General features: G+C 39.8%; 1 protein-coding gene across 21 annotated transcripts in view; it reads right to left on the bottom strand.

Moving 5' to 3' along the window:
- Positions 1-209: 209 nt before the first annotated feature.
- The window catches only part of PPIP5K1 (diphosphoinositol pentakisphosphate kinase 1), a 43,693-nt gene continuing 24,845 nt past the window's right edge, over positions 210-19,057 (bottom strand). For 10 of the 21 annotated variants that reach the window (XM_060618753.2, XM_060618756.2, XM_060618757.3 and 7 more), the window contains 4 exons: positions 16,865-17,047; positions 15,233-15,370; positions 6,253-6,366; positions 210-2,222 (listed from right to left, as the gene is read on the bottom strand). In XM_060618753.2, coding sequence (XP_060474736.2) covers positions 1,276-2,222; positions 6,253-6,366; positions 15,233-15,370; positions 16,865-17,047 — 1,382 coding nt within the window. In that variant the 3' untranslated portion in view covers positions 210-1,275. The remainder of the gene's footprint in view (positions 2,223-6,252; positions 6,367-15,232; positions 15,371-16,864; positions 17,048-19,057) is intronic. The other 11 variants (XM_060618764.3, XM_060618767.3, XM_060618761.3 and 8 more) reach the window with 2 other exon arrangements.

Genomic DNA, 19,057 nt, shown 5'->3' with positions numbered 1-19,057 from the left:
CTCTAACCCACGAACTGTGAGATCAGGACCTGAGCCAAAGTCGGTCACTTAACCAACTGAACCACCCAGGCACCCCCCTGATCTCTTTATTTTATAGTTCCTTCCCACTCAACTATAGCAGCTTTTGACTGGTTCAAATTAATTCAGTCACACGATTGATTTATAGTCATACTCATACTTGAATTCACAAGGACATCATCACCACCATCAACATTTTTATTATTTCATATTTATTGAGCACTCATAATGTTCTGGCCACCCCACTGCAATGACTGCATTATTCCTCCTACCCATGCCCATTCCCATCCCCATATCTTTGGGAAAAGCTTCATAATCACACCTGACCCTAAAGACATAACGATAAAAGGAAAAACCTCTTGGGGACCCTGGAGTGTTTGGTCTTTGGCCAGTCTGTCCCTGGCACTACTACAGAAATATATATAATCTTTCCTCATGTCTGTACAATATTGATCTCTGCTGATTGCTTAAAATAGAACCTGATTTTCTCTGCTACAGCATCTCTTAGGCCAAGTAGCCCCACAACAAAAGGAGACCCAGCTTCACAGATTGGCCAAGAACCCCCAGAGCATTTTAAGTAGTTACTCTTAAAATTTTCACAGCAATCTAACACCTATTTTTCCCTAGAGCTATTGCCCAGAGGAACACTACTGGGGCAGAGGGGGAACTTGCGACGTTATATAAAACACCCATAAACCCAATCTAAAGATTAATGACCACAATGGATGTTTGGGAAAGGGACTCTCTTTCCGCCCCCCGCCCAGACATTTCAGACAGCCATCCTAGGCCCACCTGAGGAGTGCTAGCAAAGACAAGAATCTTCCTGAATGCACATATGGTCTAAGGGTACCTTGAGAAGTTGTGAATATTTCCCCAGAAAGCGGAGACCCGGGAGTCCCCTTTTGCACTTGATGTCCCCGGATGGTGTCTTCAGCAGTTAAGTGGCATTTCCTTTAACAATCTGGAATTTCTTGGGATGCTCAGAGGACGTTGGGTAGTGATGCTTCAGCCCACCCCTTTATGGAAATCCTATTCAAGTCTAATGGCCATATGAGGAGTCAATGGTTGCTTTGAACATGAAATTGGCTCCCCTCCAAGCCCAGCTCGGGCACAGTTCTTGGCTTCATGCCAAGAGGACTGCTTCCTCAGACACCTCTGGTGAGATCCAAGGTCTTACACTGGTAGGTGAGTTAGCCAACAGAAAAAGTTGCTAGCTCAAATAGCTGGTATAGTGTGACACCACTAATGAGAACACGATTAATCACATGTTGCTGGTGGAAGGGGTGAGTGCTGGTTACAGGCTAGAGACTGGCTCTGAGGGTTTGGATCACTAGATTGACACTGGGCTTGGGGAATATCCTCTCCAGGCAGCTGGTCAGTCACCTCAGGGAACACCCAGGACTGCTGATTAACCTCAGGGATCTCCTGTACCTGCAGATCATCCTCCCCAGGAAACTCTTGGGATGGTTTATCTACCTCAGGAATGTCCTGAGACAACAGATTGATTGCAGAAGCCTCTTGGATTAGCCTGCCAACCTCTACAAAGAACTGGCATGACTCGCTGAGCTCCTCAGGGATCTCTTGGGCTGGCTTGCCAACTTCTACACCGATTTCCTGGACCAGGCCACCAACCCCTACAGTGAACCCATGGGCCAGCCTGCTAACCTCCACAGAGACCTCCTGGCATGGCCGGCTGACCTCCTCAGGGTTCTCCTGGCAAAGATGGCAAGCTTCCTCAGAGATTTTCTGGCACAGTTGACTCGCCTTCTGGCATGGCTGGTGGATTTGAGGGACCTCCTGGCATATCTGGTTAACATTATCATGATCCTTCTGGCATGGCTGGCTGATGACAGGGACCTCCTGGCATGGCTGGCTAAACTCTTCAGGGATGTCTTGGCATGGCTGGCTGATGTCAGGGACCTCCTGGCATGGCTGACTGATCTCCTCAGAAACTTTCTGGCATGGCTGGCTGGTTTCCACAGGTGGTTCCTGTGAAGACTGGCTTGGTTCAATAGGCTCTTGCATCCCTTCAACGGGGAACTCTTGTTCTCCATTCCCAGGGAGCATCCCAAGGCCTTGATGTTCTTCAATCATGTGTGAACTTACAGAAGGTTGATCACTGAAGCCAAAATGGCAGTTACCATCCACTGCAGTAGGGGAGGAAGGACCAGCACTGGACACAGTACTGGAAGGACCACTGCTGTCTGTAAAGCAAAGTCAGAAAACCAAGTCAGGCAAGCTGGAAGAGTAGGTTAAATTCTATGTATGTAGTCCAAATACCAGAATATACGGCCTATGTTAGTCATGTGTTGAGAAAAGAGGGTCTGATTCTTCCTAAGTTATGCAGAGGCTCCTAAATTAGCCCAGCTCAGGAATTGTTGGTCTGGCATAATGTATACTACAGGAGTATACAGGAGCACAAAGGTATATCTAAGACTTCAGAAGAGAGTGCTAAGGCCTACTTCACCCAGTTCTTTCACAAATGTACCCCCACCCTAACTCCAAATTCCCATTGTCCCTCATTCTTACTTTGGAAGCATATCAACACTGTATTCCAGTGGTTCATAACCAGGGGTATGTACCAAAACTATGGAATATCTAAAAAAATAAAAATTTCCAGGTTCCATCTCCAGAAATTCTAATTCTATAGGTTTTGGGTAAACGTGTGGGGTAGAGGGGGAAAAAGGCAATATATTTTATTGAGACACTCCCCATTAAACCTGATGTACATCTTTTGTTAAGAATCATTTTTTTAAGACAATCAGCTTATTTCTGCGGCAAAGGTAATCATTCTTTACAGCCCAAGAGATAAGTAAGCAGGAGAATGTAGCAAAATCTTGTGAATCAGAACAGCAGGAAGGAAAATTACCTGAAGATGGAAGACTGCCATGGAATCTAAATGGCAGAAGTTCTTAATTAACCCTTCTAGGGGTCACTGAACTCTTTGAAACTTTAATGAAAGTCACAGACTATCTTCTTAGAAAAATGTACAGAAAGGTATGCATATGGATATTCATACTATCTTCACAAATAATTCTTGGGGCTCAAAGACTTTACCCTGAAATCCATCCTGGATCCAAGGTTAAGACTTCTAAGTCTTGGAACACATACAGGTTTATGGATGTTATAGACATATACAACAACAACAACAAAAAACTAATTAGCTAGATAATGACAGTAATAAAATAAAGGTTTTAGAGTCTTCAATTACACTGTGGGACAATTCCTACCCCAATCTCTACTTCATTGACCTCTAGTAGCGGACTAATCTACTTTTCCTTTTGTAAATGTACTTATTGATAGTATTGTAATTTCATATATAAAACACTGTGATACCAATAATGATAGATTTTGGAAATAGGAAACCTGAATATCCTGTCATCAAGGAGAACCTGGGAAAGTTGGCAAGCCTGAGACTGCAAAGGCTGAATCAGTCATTGAGTTTAGGGTATGCCAGTTCTCTCTTTTCTGTACAGGACCACAGGAAGCATGCTTCAAGCAGGAAAGAAAGAGGAACATGGTTTGGGCCACCAAAGCCTATTTAGGGCAGACAAACCCTAAAGAAAATATTTACCAATGAGGCTACACATCTCATACTGAGTCCAAAGTCTGATGGTAGATTAAAAACAAGAAAAAAAAAGTTTACCCAAGGATAGAAGTAGCTTTAATATTCAGCTAGTGGTCTGATTCAGGCAAATCAAAGAGGATAGACAGAAACAGAAGCAGGAGAAAAATAAGGTTTCCAGAGGCAGCCAAAGCAATCTTGAGAAAGAACAAAGCTGGAGGTATCACAATTCCAGATTTCAAGATATACTATAAAGCTGTAGTAATCAAAACAGTACTGACACAAAAATAGATTCATAGATCAATGGAACAGAATAAAGACCCATGCTTATATGGTCAATTAATCTGTGACAAAGGAAGCAAGAATATACAATGGGGAAAAACATTCTCTTCAATAAATGGTGTTGAAAAAACTGGAAGGCTACCTGCAAAAGAAGGAAACTGGACCACTTTCTGACACCATACACATAAAACAAACTCAAAATGGATTAAGGACCTGAAGCCATAAAAATCCTAGAAGACAGTACAGGCAGTAATCTCTCTGACATTGGCCAAAGCGAAATTTTTCTAGATATGTGTTCTGAGGCAAGGGAAACAAAAACAGAAATAAACTATTGGGACTATACCCAGATGAAAAGCTTTTGCACAACAAAGGAAACCATCAACAAAACAAAAAGGCAACCTACAAAATGGGAGAAGATATTTGCAAATGATAGATCCAGTAAAGGGTTAGTATCTAAAATACATAAAGAACTTCTACAACTTAACACCAAAACCCCCCAGATAATCCAATTTAAAAATGGGCAGAAGATCTGAATAGACATTTTTCCAAAGAAGACATACAGATGGCCAACAGTCACACACAAAGATGCTCAACATCACTAATCATCAGGGAAATGCAGATCAAAATCACAATGAGATATCACCTAACACCTGTCAGAATGGCTAGAATAAAAAAAAAAACAAGGAATAACATATAATGCTGTATGTTAACTAACTGGAATTAAAATTAAAACTTTAAAAAAAAAAAACAAGAAATAACAAGTGCTGGGAGGATACGGAAGAAAAGGAATCCCTGTACACTACTGATGAGAATGTAAATTGGTAGGGTCACTGCAGAAAACAGTATGGAGGCTCCTCAAAAAATTAAAAATAGAAATGCCATATAACCCAATAATTCCACCACTGAGTATTTACCCAAAGAAAATGAAAATGCTAACTGGAAAGGACATATGCATCCCTATGTTTATTGCAGCATTATTTACAATAGCCAAGATATGGAAACAGCCCAAGTGTCCATCAATAGATGAATGGATAAAGAAGATGTATATATACGCAACAGAATACTACTCAACCATTAAAAGTATGCAATCTTACCATTTGTGACAATATGGATGAACCTAGAGGGTATTATGCTAAGTGAAATAAGTCAGACAGAAAGACAAATATCACTGATTTCACATATGTGTGGAATCTAAGAAAAAAAATAAACAAATAAAAAACAGAATCAGACCTAAAATACAGAAAACAAACTGATGGTTGCCAGAGGGGAGGGAGCTGGGGGGATGGGCAAAATGGGTGAAGGGGAGTAGAGAATATAGGCTTCCAGTTATAGAATGAATAAGTCACAGGAATAAAAAGTACAGCAAAGGGAATATAGTCAGTGGCACTGTAACAGGGTTGTATGGTGACAGATGGTAGCTATACTGGTGATCATAGCATAACGTATAGACTTGTTGAACCACTGTTTTATAACATTGCATTATCCACTGTACTCAAAATAATAATAATATTATTAAAAAAAAGATTTCCAGGGGCACAAAACCCATAAATATTCCAGGAGAGAGGTAAAAGGAGCAACGGCAAGGTGAATATAAGAGAATCTGAAATTCAGGGGAAGAACCCTTGGTGTCAGGAAGGGATGTTTCTTCTACATACAGAGTGCCAATTCAGCATTTAACCCAATGCTGAAATATGAATCTTTGCTTCAGTCCTATCCACATAAAAAAATAAAAGCCATGCTTGATTTTCATTATTTCCTGGAGGCAGGCTGAATAAGGAAAGGATTTTTCCATCACTGGTGTCTGGGGCCCTTATACTCCCTCTGATTGTCACCAGTATCTCCCCTTCCCTGCAATTACCCTAAGAACTCCTTGTGACTCCACTGTTCACACTGTTACCAAGGAAAATTAGTGATAGGCTAGATATTATAAAGAAGAGATGGGAAAAAGCAGCACCTCAACTTGAACTAACAGCTGAGAACAACTTCCAAGAAAGGATATGCAGAAAGTAATACAAGATACTAGTTTCTTTCTGCCAACTTTTCTATATATCCAGGTTTCCTCCCAAGTCATCTATAGTTGAGAAAGCTGTAGAGACAAAATGGGAATCTGAGGAGAATGAAGTCCTTTCTTCCCCAAAGGACCTTCTGGGACACTATCTTTTAGGAGTCTCTCTAATGAAATAGAGGGGCATGGAGAATGGAGATAATGAGATAAAGAGATCCTCCCTTCACGTTGGAAACAACAGATGACACTGCTTCCCCTACTGGTTGGTTATTCCTGGTCTTTCAACCTTCATCTACATTTCTCTCATGACACAGATGTCTCATTCATCAATCCCTCCATCCCTCTTGGCCTTTGTCCAGGCAGTTCCAAAAGGATTACTTACACCAAGGGGGCTTCTCAGAGCGCTGCCGGAGTTGTAGGGTAGGTGAATGCAGAGTACGGGGTGGGGAAAATGGGCTATCTGAGGCCTGGTTGCTGTGCATAGAGTCAAAGAGGGCTGGATAGAGTGGGGAGAGAGAAGGAAGGAAAAAATGAGTTTGAGGAAGAATCCAAGAACCACAGGTTCTCAACATAAGCCAAAACAAACTTACGCTTTCTCAGGCTGAAAAGTAGTGTTTCCTAGGGACGCTTCACACAAACCATTTTTAATATTTTAAACTTTATATTATGAATATTTTCATTTTCTGTTCCACCGTATCTCCCCATTTTTAAAAAAAGTTGTTGAAAGACTAGTACAATCCATACTGATACATTCATCTCCTATATTTACCACATCAATGTGTTAACATTTTGCCATACTTGTTTCACCCATTTCTTCACGCTGAAGTTCTTTTTTAAAAATGAGAGACATTATGAAACATTTCAACTCTAAATTCATCAATATTCATCTCTAAAATATAAGGAATTTTTCCTACATAGCCACACACCATTAACAAAGCTAATAAAATTTAATAGTAATACCCTAATATCATCTAATACCCAATTCATATTCAAATCTCCCTCAATTATTCCAAAAATGTCTTCTTTAGTAATATCCAAACATGAACCATGCATTACATTTTATTATGTCTCCAAAGTCTCTTTTGATCTGGAATATTATCCTCCCCCGCCCCCCTGCCACACACACCATTTATTTCCCTCACAGTGATTTTTTTAAAAAAACAGGTCAGTTGTCTCACAGAAATATTGTTTCCCACATTCTGGATTTGTCTGATTGTTCCCTCATAGAATTGTTTAACTTGTTTCACTATTGCTTGTATTTCCTATAAGCTGGAAGTTAGATATAAAAGGCTTGATTAGATTATTCAGTTTAAATAACTTTGGTAAGAATATTTTAAGAGGTGATTCGATGTACTTTATATCACATCATATTAGAGGCACATAATATCTCACTGTCCCACTAAGTAAAGCTAAGTTTACTAACTGGGTTTAAGTGGTAGCCACAAGATCTCACCATTGAAAAGTTTTCTTGTTCTGATTAGAGGTAATCCTTGGGCACCATGCAACTCAATCAACATTTCACTTAATTGTGTTAGTATCCATTAATGATCCTTAATTATTTAAATGGTGATTTTCTTTTTTTTTTTTTTTTTTTTTTTTTTTTTTTATTTTTTATTTTTTTTTTTTTTTTTAAATTTTTTTTTTTTTTCAACGTTTTTTATTTATTTTTGGGACAGAGAGAGACAGAGCTTGAACGGGGGAGGGTCAGAGAGAGAGGGAGACACAGAATCGGAAACAGGCTCCAGGCTCCGAGCCATCAGCCCAGAGCCTGACGCGGGGCTCGAACTCACGGACCGCGAGATCGTGACCTGGCTGAAGTCGGACGCTTAACCGACTGCGCCACCCAGGCGCCCCTAAATGGTGATTTTCTAGTTCTATCAATCCTCCAACATTTATTAGCTGGCATATTTTCTGTAAAGAAGAGCTTTCCCTGGGGCTATTTGATTACACTGAACTGCAGTTCTTACTGAAAAGGTAAAATAAGAGTTTATTTACTTCCAATTAGTTTTCAGAGAAAAGAGGTAGTGAAAGTATTCTCCAATTGTGGCAGATGCGAATTATTTTATTTTTGCCTGCTTTTTAGTAGAATTACTTATTATTTATTATGAGCTTGTAGATTTTTATATATTCAGTGTACTTTAAATTATTTTTAAATGCTAAAATGTGGGGTGTCTGGGTGGCTCAGTCGGTTAAGCACCCAACTTTGGCTCGGGTCATGATCTCTAGGTTCATGGGTTCAAGCCCCGCATCAGGCTCTGTGCTGACAGCTCAGGGCCTGGAGCCTACTTTGGATTCTGTGTCTCCCTCTCTCTCTGCCTGCCCTCTTTGTCTCTCTCTCTCTCTCAAAAATAAATAAACATTAAAAATTTTTTTAAATGCTAAAATGTTCTGATTCTGGTCAGTGGGAGCCTCTTCAGGGCTTGATCACTTCCTTGCTTTTGTTATAACATGACTCAGGACCACCTTGTAATTTCCTTGTTCTAGACCATGCATTCTCAACAAAATTGGTTCTGGTGAGGGTGAAAAAAATCTTAGCTATTCTGCTGGTTTGTGGTCCATCACATGGTCACAGACCATAAACACACCTGTATTGTATATTTGTGGTATTAAAATTCCATATGGTGGGGGCTACAAGGGGAAAAACTAAAAGACTCTGGGGATGGAGTGTGAACATTGGATTTCTTTTCACTTATTTAGGTCTTCTTTAATTTAGTCAGCAATGTTTTGTAGTCTACCGTGCAGAAGTCTTTAAACTTCTTGGTTAAATTTGCTCCCAGGTATTTTATTCTTTCAGATGTTATTATAAATGGTATTGTTTTCTTAATTTCCTTTTTGGATTGTTCATTGCTGTTTACAGAAACACAATGAATTTTTGTGAGTTTATCTTGTACCCTGCAACTGGGCTGAATTTGTTCATTAGTTTTGGAAGGGTTTTTTTGAGGATTCTTTGCTTTTTTTCTATATAGGGCCATATCCTCTGCAAATAGGTTTAATTTCTCCCTTTCCAATTTCAATTCCTTTTTTTTTTTTCTTGCCTAATTACTCTGCCTAAAATTTTCAGGACAATGTTGAGCAGTGGTGAATGTGGGCATCTTAGTCTTATTCTTGAATGTAGGGGAAAAACTTTTAGTCTTTTGCCATTGAGTATGATGTGTGTTATTGGTTGTTCATAAAGACCCTTTATCATGTTGAGGAAGTTTCCTTCCATTCCTAGTTTGCTGAGTGTTTTTTTTTGTGAAAGGGTATTGGATTTTATCAAATGCTTTTCTATGTCAACGGAGATGATTGTGAGTTTTTCCCTTTGTTCTTTTATTTTTTATTTTTTAAAAGATTTAATTTTTTAACTTGTAAAAATAATGATAGAACAATTTTTTAAGTTTATTTATTTATTTTGAGAGAAAGCATGCACACACATGGGGAAGGGGCAGAGAGAGAGAGAGAGAGAGAGAGAGAGAGAGAGAGAGAATCCCAAGCAGGCTCTGCTCAGTGTGGAGCCTGACTTGGGCTCAATCACATGACCGTGAGATCATGACCTGAGCAGATATCAAGAGTTTGATGCTTAACTGACTGAGCCACCCAGGTGCCTCTTTTAATTTTTAAATATTTTTATTTTTATTTTAGAGAGAGAGACAGTGCATGCAAGCAGGGGAGAGGGGCAAGTTGGGGGGGGGGGGCAGAGACAGAATGAGAAAGAGAGAGAGAGAGAGAGACTCTATGCTCAGCACAGAGCCCAAAGCAGGGCTCAATCCCATGACCCTGGGATCATGACATGAGCTGAAATCAAGAGAGGAACACTCAACCAACTAAGCCACCCAGGTGCCCCTCTTTTTGTTCTTTTAATGTAGTGTATTACATTACACTGACTGATTTTCTTATGTTGAATCATACTTGCATTTTTTTTTCACTCTTGCATTCTTGAGGTAAATCTCACTTAGCCAACTTGCTGTTGGATTTGGTTTGCTAGTATTTGGTTGAGAATTTTTGCTTCTCTATTTATAAGGGATATTGGTCTGTAGTTTAATTTTCTTATGGTGTCTTTATCTGGCTTTGGTATCAAGGTAATGACGGCTTCATAGAAAGTATTTTCTCCTATTCTATTTTTTGGAAGAGTGTGAAAAGTATTAGAGTTAATTCTTATTAACTATTTGGTAGATTTCACCAGTGTGCTATCTTGTCTTGGACTTTTCTTTCTTGAAAAGTTTTTCTACTGATTCAGTCTTTTTCTCTCTTACAGGTTATGTTCAGATTTTCCATTTCTTCTTGGGTCAGTTTTTATAGTTTCTGTGTTTCTAGGAACTTGTTCATTTCATCTAGGTTATCTAATTAATTGGCATAATTATTCATAGTGCTCTCTTATAATCCTTTTTATTTCTGTAAAGTCAGCAGCCATGTCCCCAGTTTTATTCCTGATTTTGGTTATTTCCATCGACACTTGATTTTTCTTAGTCTAGTTAAAAGTTTGTCAATTATGTTAATTTTTTTCAAAGAACCAACTTTTGGTTTTGTTGATTCTTTCTGTTTTCTATTCCTTCCTTCTTTTGTCTTTGTTCTAATCTTTACTATTTCTTTTCTTCTACTAGCCTTGGGTTTAGTTCCTTAAAGTATAAAGTTAGGTTTTTGGTTTACCATCTTTCTTGTGTTCAAATGTAGGTGTTTACAGGTATAAATTTCACTCCTAGTACTGATTTTGCTGCATTCCATAATTTCTGGAATGCTGCATTTTCACTTTCATTCATCTCAAAGTATATTCTAACTTCCCTTGTGATTTCTTCTTTGACGCATAGGTTAAGAATATGTTTAATTTCAGGGTGCCTGCGTGGCTCAGTCATGATCTTGAGGTTTGTGAGTTTGAGCCCCCATCAGGCTCTGTACTGACAGCTCAGAGCCTGGAGCCTGCTTCAATTCTGTGTTTCCCTCTCTCTGATCCTCCCCCCACCCTTTCTCTCTCTCTGTAAAAAATAAACATTAAAAAAACCAAATGTTTAATTTCTCCATATTTGTGAATTTTCCAGTTTTCTTTCTTTTAATGATTTCTAGCACCATTCCAGTGTGGTTAGAGAGGATATTTGGTATGATTTCAATTTTTTAAAATTTATTTTTTTTGTGTCCTAGCATATGGTCTATCCTGTAGAATATTCCATGCGCACTTAAGAAGAATCTCTATTTGTTGGTGATGGAATGTTCTATATATCTGTTAAGTTTAGCTGGTTTATAGCATTATTGAAGCTGTTTCCCTACTGATCTTCTGTCTGGTTGTTTTATCTATTATTAAAGGTGAGATATTACACTATTATCATAGAACTATCTCTCCCTTCAATTCTGTCAATGTTTGTTTCATATATTTGGGGACTCTGTTGTTTGGTGAGTATATGTTTATAATTTTTGTTGTGTTCTTGATGAACTGACCTTTTTATCAACATAGAGTGACCTTCTCTGTCTCTTATAACAATTTTTTATTGAGAGACCATTTTGTCTGACATTGGTATAGCTACCCTGGCTCTCATTTCGTTATTATTTGCATGGGATATCTTTTTCTATCCTTTCACTTTCAACCTATTTGCATCTTTGGATCTAAAGTGAATTTTGTGTAGATAGCATATAGTTGAATGACTTTCTAAAAAACCCATTTTGTTAATCTCTGCCTTTTAATTGGAGAGTTTTATTCATTTACATTTAAAGTAATTACTGATAAGGAAGAGCTTAATTCTGCCATTTCACTATTTGTTTCTTTTTTTTTTTTTTTTTTTTTTTTTTTTTTTTTTTTTGGGACAGAGAGAGACAGAGCATGAACGGGGGAGGGGCAGAGAGAGAGAGGGAGACACAGAATCGGAAACAGCCTCCAGGCTCCGAGCCATCAGCCCAGCGCCTGACGCGGGGCTCAGAGCCTGACGCGGGGCTCGAACTCACGGACCGTGAGATCGTGACCTGGCTGAAGTCGGACGCTTAACCGACTGCGCCACCCAGGCGCCCCTCACTATTTGTTTCTATACAGCTTATACTTTATTTTTTTCCTCCTTTGCTCCATTACTATAATCTTTGGGTTTAATTGATTTTATGTAGTGTACCATTTTGATTCCCTTCTCATTTCCTTTTCTGTATATTTTCTAGATATTTTCTTAGTGATCACTGAGGAGCTTACAATTAACATTCTAAATTTATAACAATCTTGTTTGAATTGATGACAGTTTAGCTTCAATAACATACAAAAACTCTGCTCCTATAAAGCTCAGCCCTCACCTTATGTTGTTACTGTCACAAATTATATCTTTATTTATTATATGCCCATTAATACAGACTTGTGATGATTGTTTTATTCATTTATGTTAAGTTATATATGACACAAAAAGAGAAGTTACAAATCAAAAATACAGTAATGCTGACTTTTATATTTACCAATGTAGTTACCTTTGTTTTGGTATGGTATCAAGTCACTATCTAGTGTCCTTTTATGTCAGCGTCAAAGGCTACTTTTAGCATTTCTCAGAAGGTCTTAATTTCTCTTTCATTTCTGAACAGTTTTGCTACAAAAATAATTATTGGTTGACATTTTTTTTTTCTTTTAGCACTTTAAATATGTCATTCTATTGCTTTCTGGCCTCTGTGATTTCTGATGAGAAATTGGTTGTTAATCTTACTAAAGATCCCTTGTATGTGACAAGTTGCTTTTTTCTTACTACTTTCAAGATGTTCTGTGTCTTTTGACAATTTGATTATAATGTATCTCAGTGGATTTTTTTTTATGTTTATTTTTGAGAGAGAGAGACAGAGGTGAATGGGAGAGGGGCAGAGAGAGAAAGAGGCACAGAATCCAAAGCAGGCTCCAGACTCTGAGCCGTCAGCACAGAGCCCGATGCAGGGCTCAAACCCACGAACCATGAGATAATGACTTGAACCAAAGTCGAGCGCTTAATTGACTCAGGTCAATTGACCCAGCTGCCCCTAAGTGGGGATATCTTTGAATTTATCCTTCCTGGTGTCTGAATTATTTGGATGTATAGATTTGTGTCTTTATCACATTTGAGAAGTCTTCAGAGCCATTATTCAAATATTTTTTCTGCCTCTCTTTCTTTCTGGGACTCCCACTATGAATATGTTGGTATCCTTGATGGTATCCCACAAATATCTTTTGGCTCTGTTAATTTTTTTCATTCTTTTTTCTTTCTCCTTCTCAAAATGGACACTTTCAAATGACTTATCTTTATTTTGCTGACTCTTTCTTCTGCATGCTCATATCTTCTAAGAAACCCTCTAGTGAGTTTTGCGTTTGTTACACTTTTCAGTCCCAGAATTTCTGCTTGTTCCTTTTTATATTTTCTATCTCTTTAATGACATTCTGTATTTGCTGAGACATTCTCCGGATGTCCTTTAGTTCTTTGTCCATGGTTTCCCTTAGCTCATTAACCATATTTAAGATAGCTGATTTAAAATATTTGTCCTAGTGAGTGCTTCCTCAGGGACTGTTTCCATTAATTTCTTCTGTGAATGGATCATATTGTCTTGTATCTTTGCATAGTGTATAATGTTTTGTTGAAAACTAGACATTTTGAATGATGCATTAACTCTGAGTATCAGATTATTCCCCCTCCTTAAGGTTTGTTTTCATTGTTTGCTGTAGGCTGTGGCTGTTTAGTGATTTTTCTAAACTCTTTTTGTGAAGTCTGTCTTCTTTATCATGTGTAGTCTCTGAAGTCTCTGTTCCTTTAGCTTGTTTCACAACTAGTGTTCTGACAAGGATTTCCTTGAATGCCAAGAACCAAAAGAAGGGGAGGGGAAGATGGGGGGAAAGGAGAAGGGAGGGAAGGGGAGTTCTCTCAGCCTTTACAGATTGGTTCTGTGTTGAGGTATTCCTTCAACAGTTAGCAAAACTGTTTACAACTCCCCCTTGGTCTTCACTTCTTGCTTGTGCCAAGTACAGAGTTCAACCAGAGGTAAAATCTTAGGGTCATCTTGTGTGTTTTCTGCACATGCGTCCCTCCCTAGGCATGCAAATGGCTTCTAAATTCCCCAGAATATGTGGGTACCTTTGAATGCTTTAATTTTCCAAAAAAATTCTCTCCCTAAGTCTTTACCCCAGGCTTTCAGTACACTTATTGTTTGCCTCAATTATAATTTTTGCCCCAGGAAGCAGCATGTTATTCATATGCCTTACACTGTTTTCAAGGAACACTCTCTGCTACTTTACTGCCCTGATTCAGGTCCAAGTTAAGTGAAACAAAGGTAAGTACCCTGTGACAGTCTTTAGGTTAGACAAGTTAGAACAGATAAATTAGAATAGACAAACACAATTCTTTGAGAATAAAGTCTGTTCTCTCTTTGGAACCAGGGACCAGAGCCCCACACTGAGAACATGGCCTGCCATCTTTAAGACTGATGCCATGGGGCGCCTGGGTGGCGCAGTCGGTTAAGCGTCCGACTTCAGCCAGGTCACGATCTCGCGGTCCGTGAGTTCGAGCCCCGCGTCAGGCTCTGGGCTGATGGCTCGGAGCCTGGAGCCTGTTTCCGATTCTGTGTCTCCCTCTCTCTCTGCCCCTCCCCCGTTCATGCTCTGTCTCTCTCTGTCCCAAAAATAAATAAAAAAAATGTTGAAAAAAAATTAAAAAAAAAAAAAAAAAAAAAGACTGATGCCAAAGTTGGGGAGAGGGTGGGATAAGAGACAGTAAAATGATGGGAAGCTTTCTCCCATTCTTAGGTTGCCTCTTTCTCAATTGACCATTTTCCTGGTTGATGCAAACTTTTGATTATTTTCCAGAGTTCTGACAAAGCTGATTCTGATAGTTTTTGCTTGATTTTTTGGTGCTTCTATGAAAAGACAAGCCCTTGGAACAACCTATTAATTAATTTTTACATTTAGATTTCTCAAATGTAAAATAAACATTTCTGAAATGTAGAAATAGACATTTCTAAAATGTCTATCTTTCCCCCAGTATTTTGAAATACTAACTTCATCTGTTTGTATATTTTCTATTCTGTTGATTGGTCTCTCTGTCCATTCACGTACAATACAACAGTGTTTTCATAATAGAAGTTTTATAGAATGTTGTGAGATCTGATAGGGCTAGTAACTTTTCACTACTCTTCTTTTTGAGGTTTTCTTTGGCTACTCTTGCTTATTTTTCAATGACAACTTCAGAATCAATTTGTCTGACTTTAGAAAAACAGCCGCATTTTTATTGGAATTATGTTAAATTTATAAATTAACTTGGGAAGTTATGATGTTGAATTGGCCTATGCAATTAAAAAATTTTTCAAGTCTACTTTTGTGTCTTTTTAGAGTGCCTATATTTTTAATTTATTATTCATGTTCTAGGAAGCACAGGGGCAGAGACAGAGACAGACGTACAAGATAAGAGTATTCTCCATACCTGCAGATGCCTGTGCTTGGGCATCAGTGTGGCGCTGGCAGACGCTACTCAGGAATTCACTCACTTGACGCAGGGAAAGGGCATTATGCAGTGTTTCCAGAGGGTATATGGTAGGCACCATGGAACACCCTTCAAATCCTGTTAGAAAAGAGATGGGCAAAGTCAATGTTATTCCTGCCAGATATACCCCAATTGTCCAAGGAAGCATGGAGAGTCCCTGAGAGCCATCAGGAGAGTCCGTGGCTTTTGGAGATGGGGTATCCAAGATTCTCAAGAGTGGGAACTCTTTAGAGCCCATAAAGGAGTCTGTTTCTCACTTCCAGATTTCCTAAAAAGTCTACCTGCTAAGACCTTCAAGTGAATCGAATCATCTCTGATCCTACCTATGGAGAGCCTGCAATGACCCATGGAAAAATCAACAGAATTCCAATAGGGTAAGTACCTACATTGCTCCTGCTCTTTCTAGGGGAATAAAACAAAAGTCCAGAGGTAATGGTGAAATTGTCGGTCTAAATGAGGTAGGGAGGTCATGGAGCTGGGAAGAAACAGCAGGTTTCAGGGATCATGTAAAGAGAACTGGATTAAAGAGGAGGGCATGGAATCTGAGGAGGGGTTCATGCAGATTTAGGATATGGGTAGAAAGACTAGCTGAAAGCTAGTCTGGAAGCAAGCTGGAGTGCATGCAATACACATGAAGCTCAGCCCAGGAAAACCACATGCATGAACAGGCTGGGGGATGGAAGTTCTTTCTTGGTCATTTCCATCACATCAAAGCTTCTCCCTTCTGCTCTCACTGGAAAACCCCAGAAGACTTGCTAGAATTTCTCTAGTCCATCAGGAAAATGAGGCAAACCCCTAGGAAAAAGAATAAATACTGATTCTCTGTGCTGAACCCAACAATTCCAAGGTAAGTTCCCCAGTCTGGGTTGGGTGAAGTGTAAACCTAAATTTGGAACCTTAATCCCAGGGCCTCTTGATGAAAGAAAAAAAAAAGTCCCCATTAGAGGATTAAGAACACACATCCCAAGTACTTTTTTCAGCCCCCAATCTTTCCTATGTCTCTTTACAATTCCTTAAAGAAACTAAGAGTAGGCACAACAACAATACCTATGTAAGACATAGCCTCTTGTTCCCTAATGACTAAAATCTATAACTCAAAAAGATTAGACCTGACCATCTTCTAAGCTCTGGCCCTTGTGTGCTTCAAAGATTCGATTAAGACATTTGTGCCTCAATTTTCCCCTGTACTCTAGTGGCAGGAGCATAGAAGTATATAGTCTTTAGCTCCTCAGAGGGGCTAGAAAAATATTTAGATTTGAAGATGGTGGTAGCTGAGGGTTATAGACACAAGAGCAGATTCCAGGGCAAGAGACTATTCCTATACTGAATAGAGTTGGGAATGGGTAACATTAGGAGGCAGTGAGAAAGGAGAACAGGAAGGGGATGAGCAGCCAATGCTACAGCTACCAGGCAGTCTGGCCCCAATCCCATCCAAGCAACTAAATGCAAGTCACATAACCTTAGGGTAAACAGGAGAAAGGAATAGGTGGACTCTCCTGCCAGAAGTGCAATAAGCAAAGCAGTCATCCCAGCCAGGGTAACGGCAGCAGCCAGCTTGGTGGCAGGGGGTACCGTAGAGGCACTCGGGGTCATCCTGGCCTGAGCGCAGCCAGTTCCGGAAGAGGCGCAGGTGGTAGGAGCACTGGTGCAGGTGATGCGCCAGCGTGGCATCCAAGGAGACTGGCCGGCCCCCTGGACAGTCAGAGGAAAAACTGCGCAGCAACCGGACCACAGGGTGCTGGTCATCCAGCAGCTCTGGAGGGGATGGGGGGGACCACGGCAGGAAGCACAAAGATAAAGAAAGAGAAGAGGGAGAGACAATGAGGGGGGCACTGAATGGCACAAGCATTACTAGGAAGTGGGACCACTCAACTCCAAGGTGAGCTAAGAGAGAAGGAGAGATGGTCAGAACCACTGGGTATCTCTTGCAGGGAAGAAGAGTCGGCATCACATGGAATCTAAAAGAAGGGGCTAGTGAAACCTCATCATACAGCAAGGCCCTCCCCTCTCTCACTGAGGATAAATTAAGTCAGTGCTTACAGAGAGCAGTCACATCATTCTAGATGGGGGTAAGCTGGCAGTTTTGTGGCTGGAAGTCTTGATTAGAGCTCCAGTGTCCCTGGTCATCCCTGAACAGATGATCCCTGAACATCCCTACTTAGGGCCTGCTTCACAGACAAATGTATTTATAAAGTTGGTATAGAGATGCAAAGATTCAAAGTCACTTAGAGAAGAGTATCAAAAATGGTAGAGGGAATCAAGATAGAGTTTGAAGCTAAAAAGGCTCAGGCCAGGCCTCTGGACCAGACTCTAAAATAGCCACAAACAGGGAAGGTATTAGATAGGTGGCTAAGGAGATTGGCAGAACACCAGGTATAGAGGTCCTTTTAAACAGAGTATGTAAAAAACGGAATCCGTAAGTGAAAATGATGATATTGACTAATCAGCCTTTACTCTTACCCAAATATGCAGATATTTAAAAAATAATTGCATAAATCTCAGGATTCAGGAGACACTGTATCTATTACATAAGCCAAAAAAAGTTAGGTAATTTTATATTTTCTTCCCACTGCTGTCTAACTTTGGTCAGCTGGTGAGTGGAAAGGCTTCAATCCTGAACCACTTACAATTTTAGCTGCGTGGCAAACTTTGTGGATATATGCAATTCAAATGCAAAAGGTTGAAGGCAGTGAAAGGCATGTGGAAAGGGGCATAGGAGGAGCAATAAGGAAAGGATCCTAGGAGAAAGGTATGCTGTCTTAAGACCTGATGGTATAGACAAGTTATGTTAGGGTAGCTAAAGAACTCCCAGACCAGAAGTGGTTCCACAGAGTGATCTTATGAGACTATGGTTTCCAGAGACATTATTATGGATGTCAGGAGAGGTTTCAGCTCTATCCAGGCACTAAGTGTATCCTACAAGAAATGGGCTTGGTAAATCCAATGGGTACACTCTAACATTCTGGATAAGGGTAAACTAGTCTCTTTCCCACTATATTAGTTTACTTTAGTGAGTTCAGCATGCAGTTTAGTAATGGGCCATACTTGTATACTCAACATAGTCACAGGATGTGACAGAAGCATATCAGGAACAGAGTCAGGGATAGGCTGACAGATGTTCTCCTGCTAAAGTGAGATACTGCCTTGCCTCCTTGCCAAAGCTAGGTCAGGTTTTCCAGCTGCTATTTCAAAGACAGACCTCATGGCAAGGAAATGATGATGATGGGACAGTAGGTTGGCATATTGTTGTGACTAATCTGCATAAACAATTGTAGACAGAGCATCCACTCTGTAATTGCTGGGTCAGTGACGCAAGATTTGACCATGGGGTAGAGCCCTCATGTTGTCCAAAGGGACAACTTAAATCTAGATAATCTTCAGCAAGAGATGTAATAGCTCCAAATTTCTCCAACAGGTAGATCCCAGATTCTGGTATCTGAGGCACTTTAGCCTCCAAACTCAAGTACAAGAAGAGGGCCAGAAGGTCTCTGAGGAAGTGTGCAGGGTGTCAAAGGAGATCCTGAATTTTCTCTCCTGCACCATATCTGAATTGTCCAGGTCTTTCTTCTGCTCTTCCTTCAGGAGAATTAATTCTTCTCTTCTTCAACTGGTGAGGCTGCTAACGAAGGCTTCAGGGAACTAGAGATATATAGGTTTGAGGATCTGTTTTATGAATTTGGATCTTTTCTCATAAAGCCTAAGAACTAGGCTAAATCAGTGATTTAGCTCTGATTTCAGGGGCCCAATTTCCTGGTACTATATTCT

Source organism: Panthera onca, chromosome B3 (assembly GCF_046562875.1).
Source record: "Panthera onca isolate mPanOnc1 chromosome B3, mPanOnc1 haplotype 2, whole genome shotgun sequence".
Taxonomy (NCBI): domain Eukaryota; kingdom Metazoa; phylum Chordata; class Mammalia; order Carnivora; family Felidae; genus Panthera; species Panthera onca.
The sequence above is the reverse complement of the archived record's forward strand: the minus strand, read 5'-3'. Positions and strand labels throughout refer to the sequence as shown.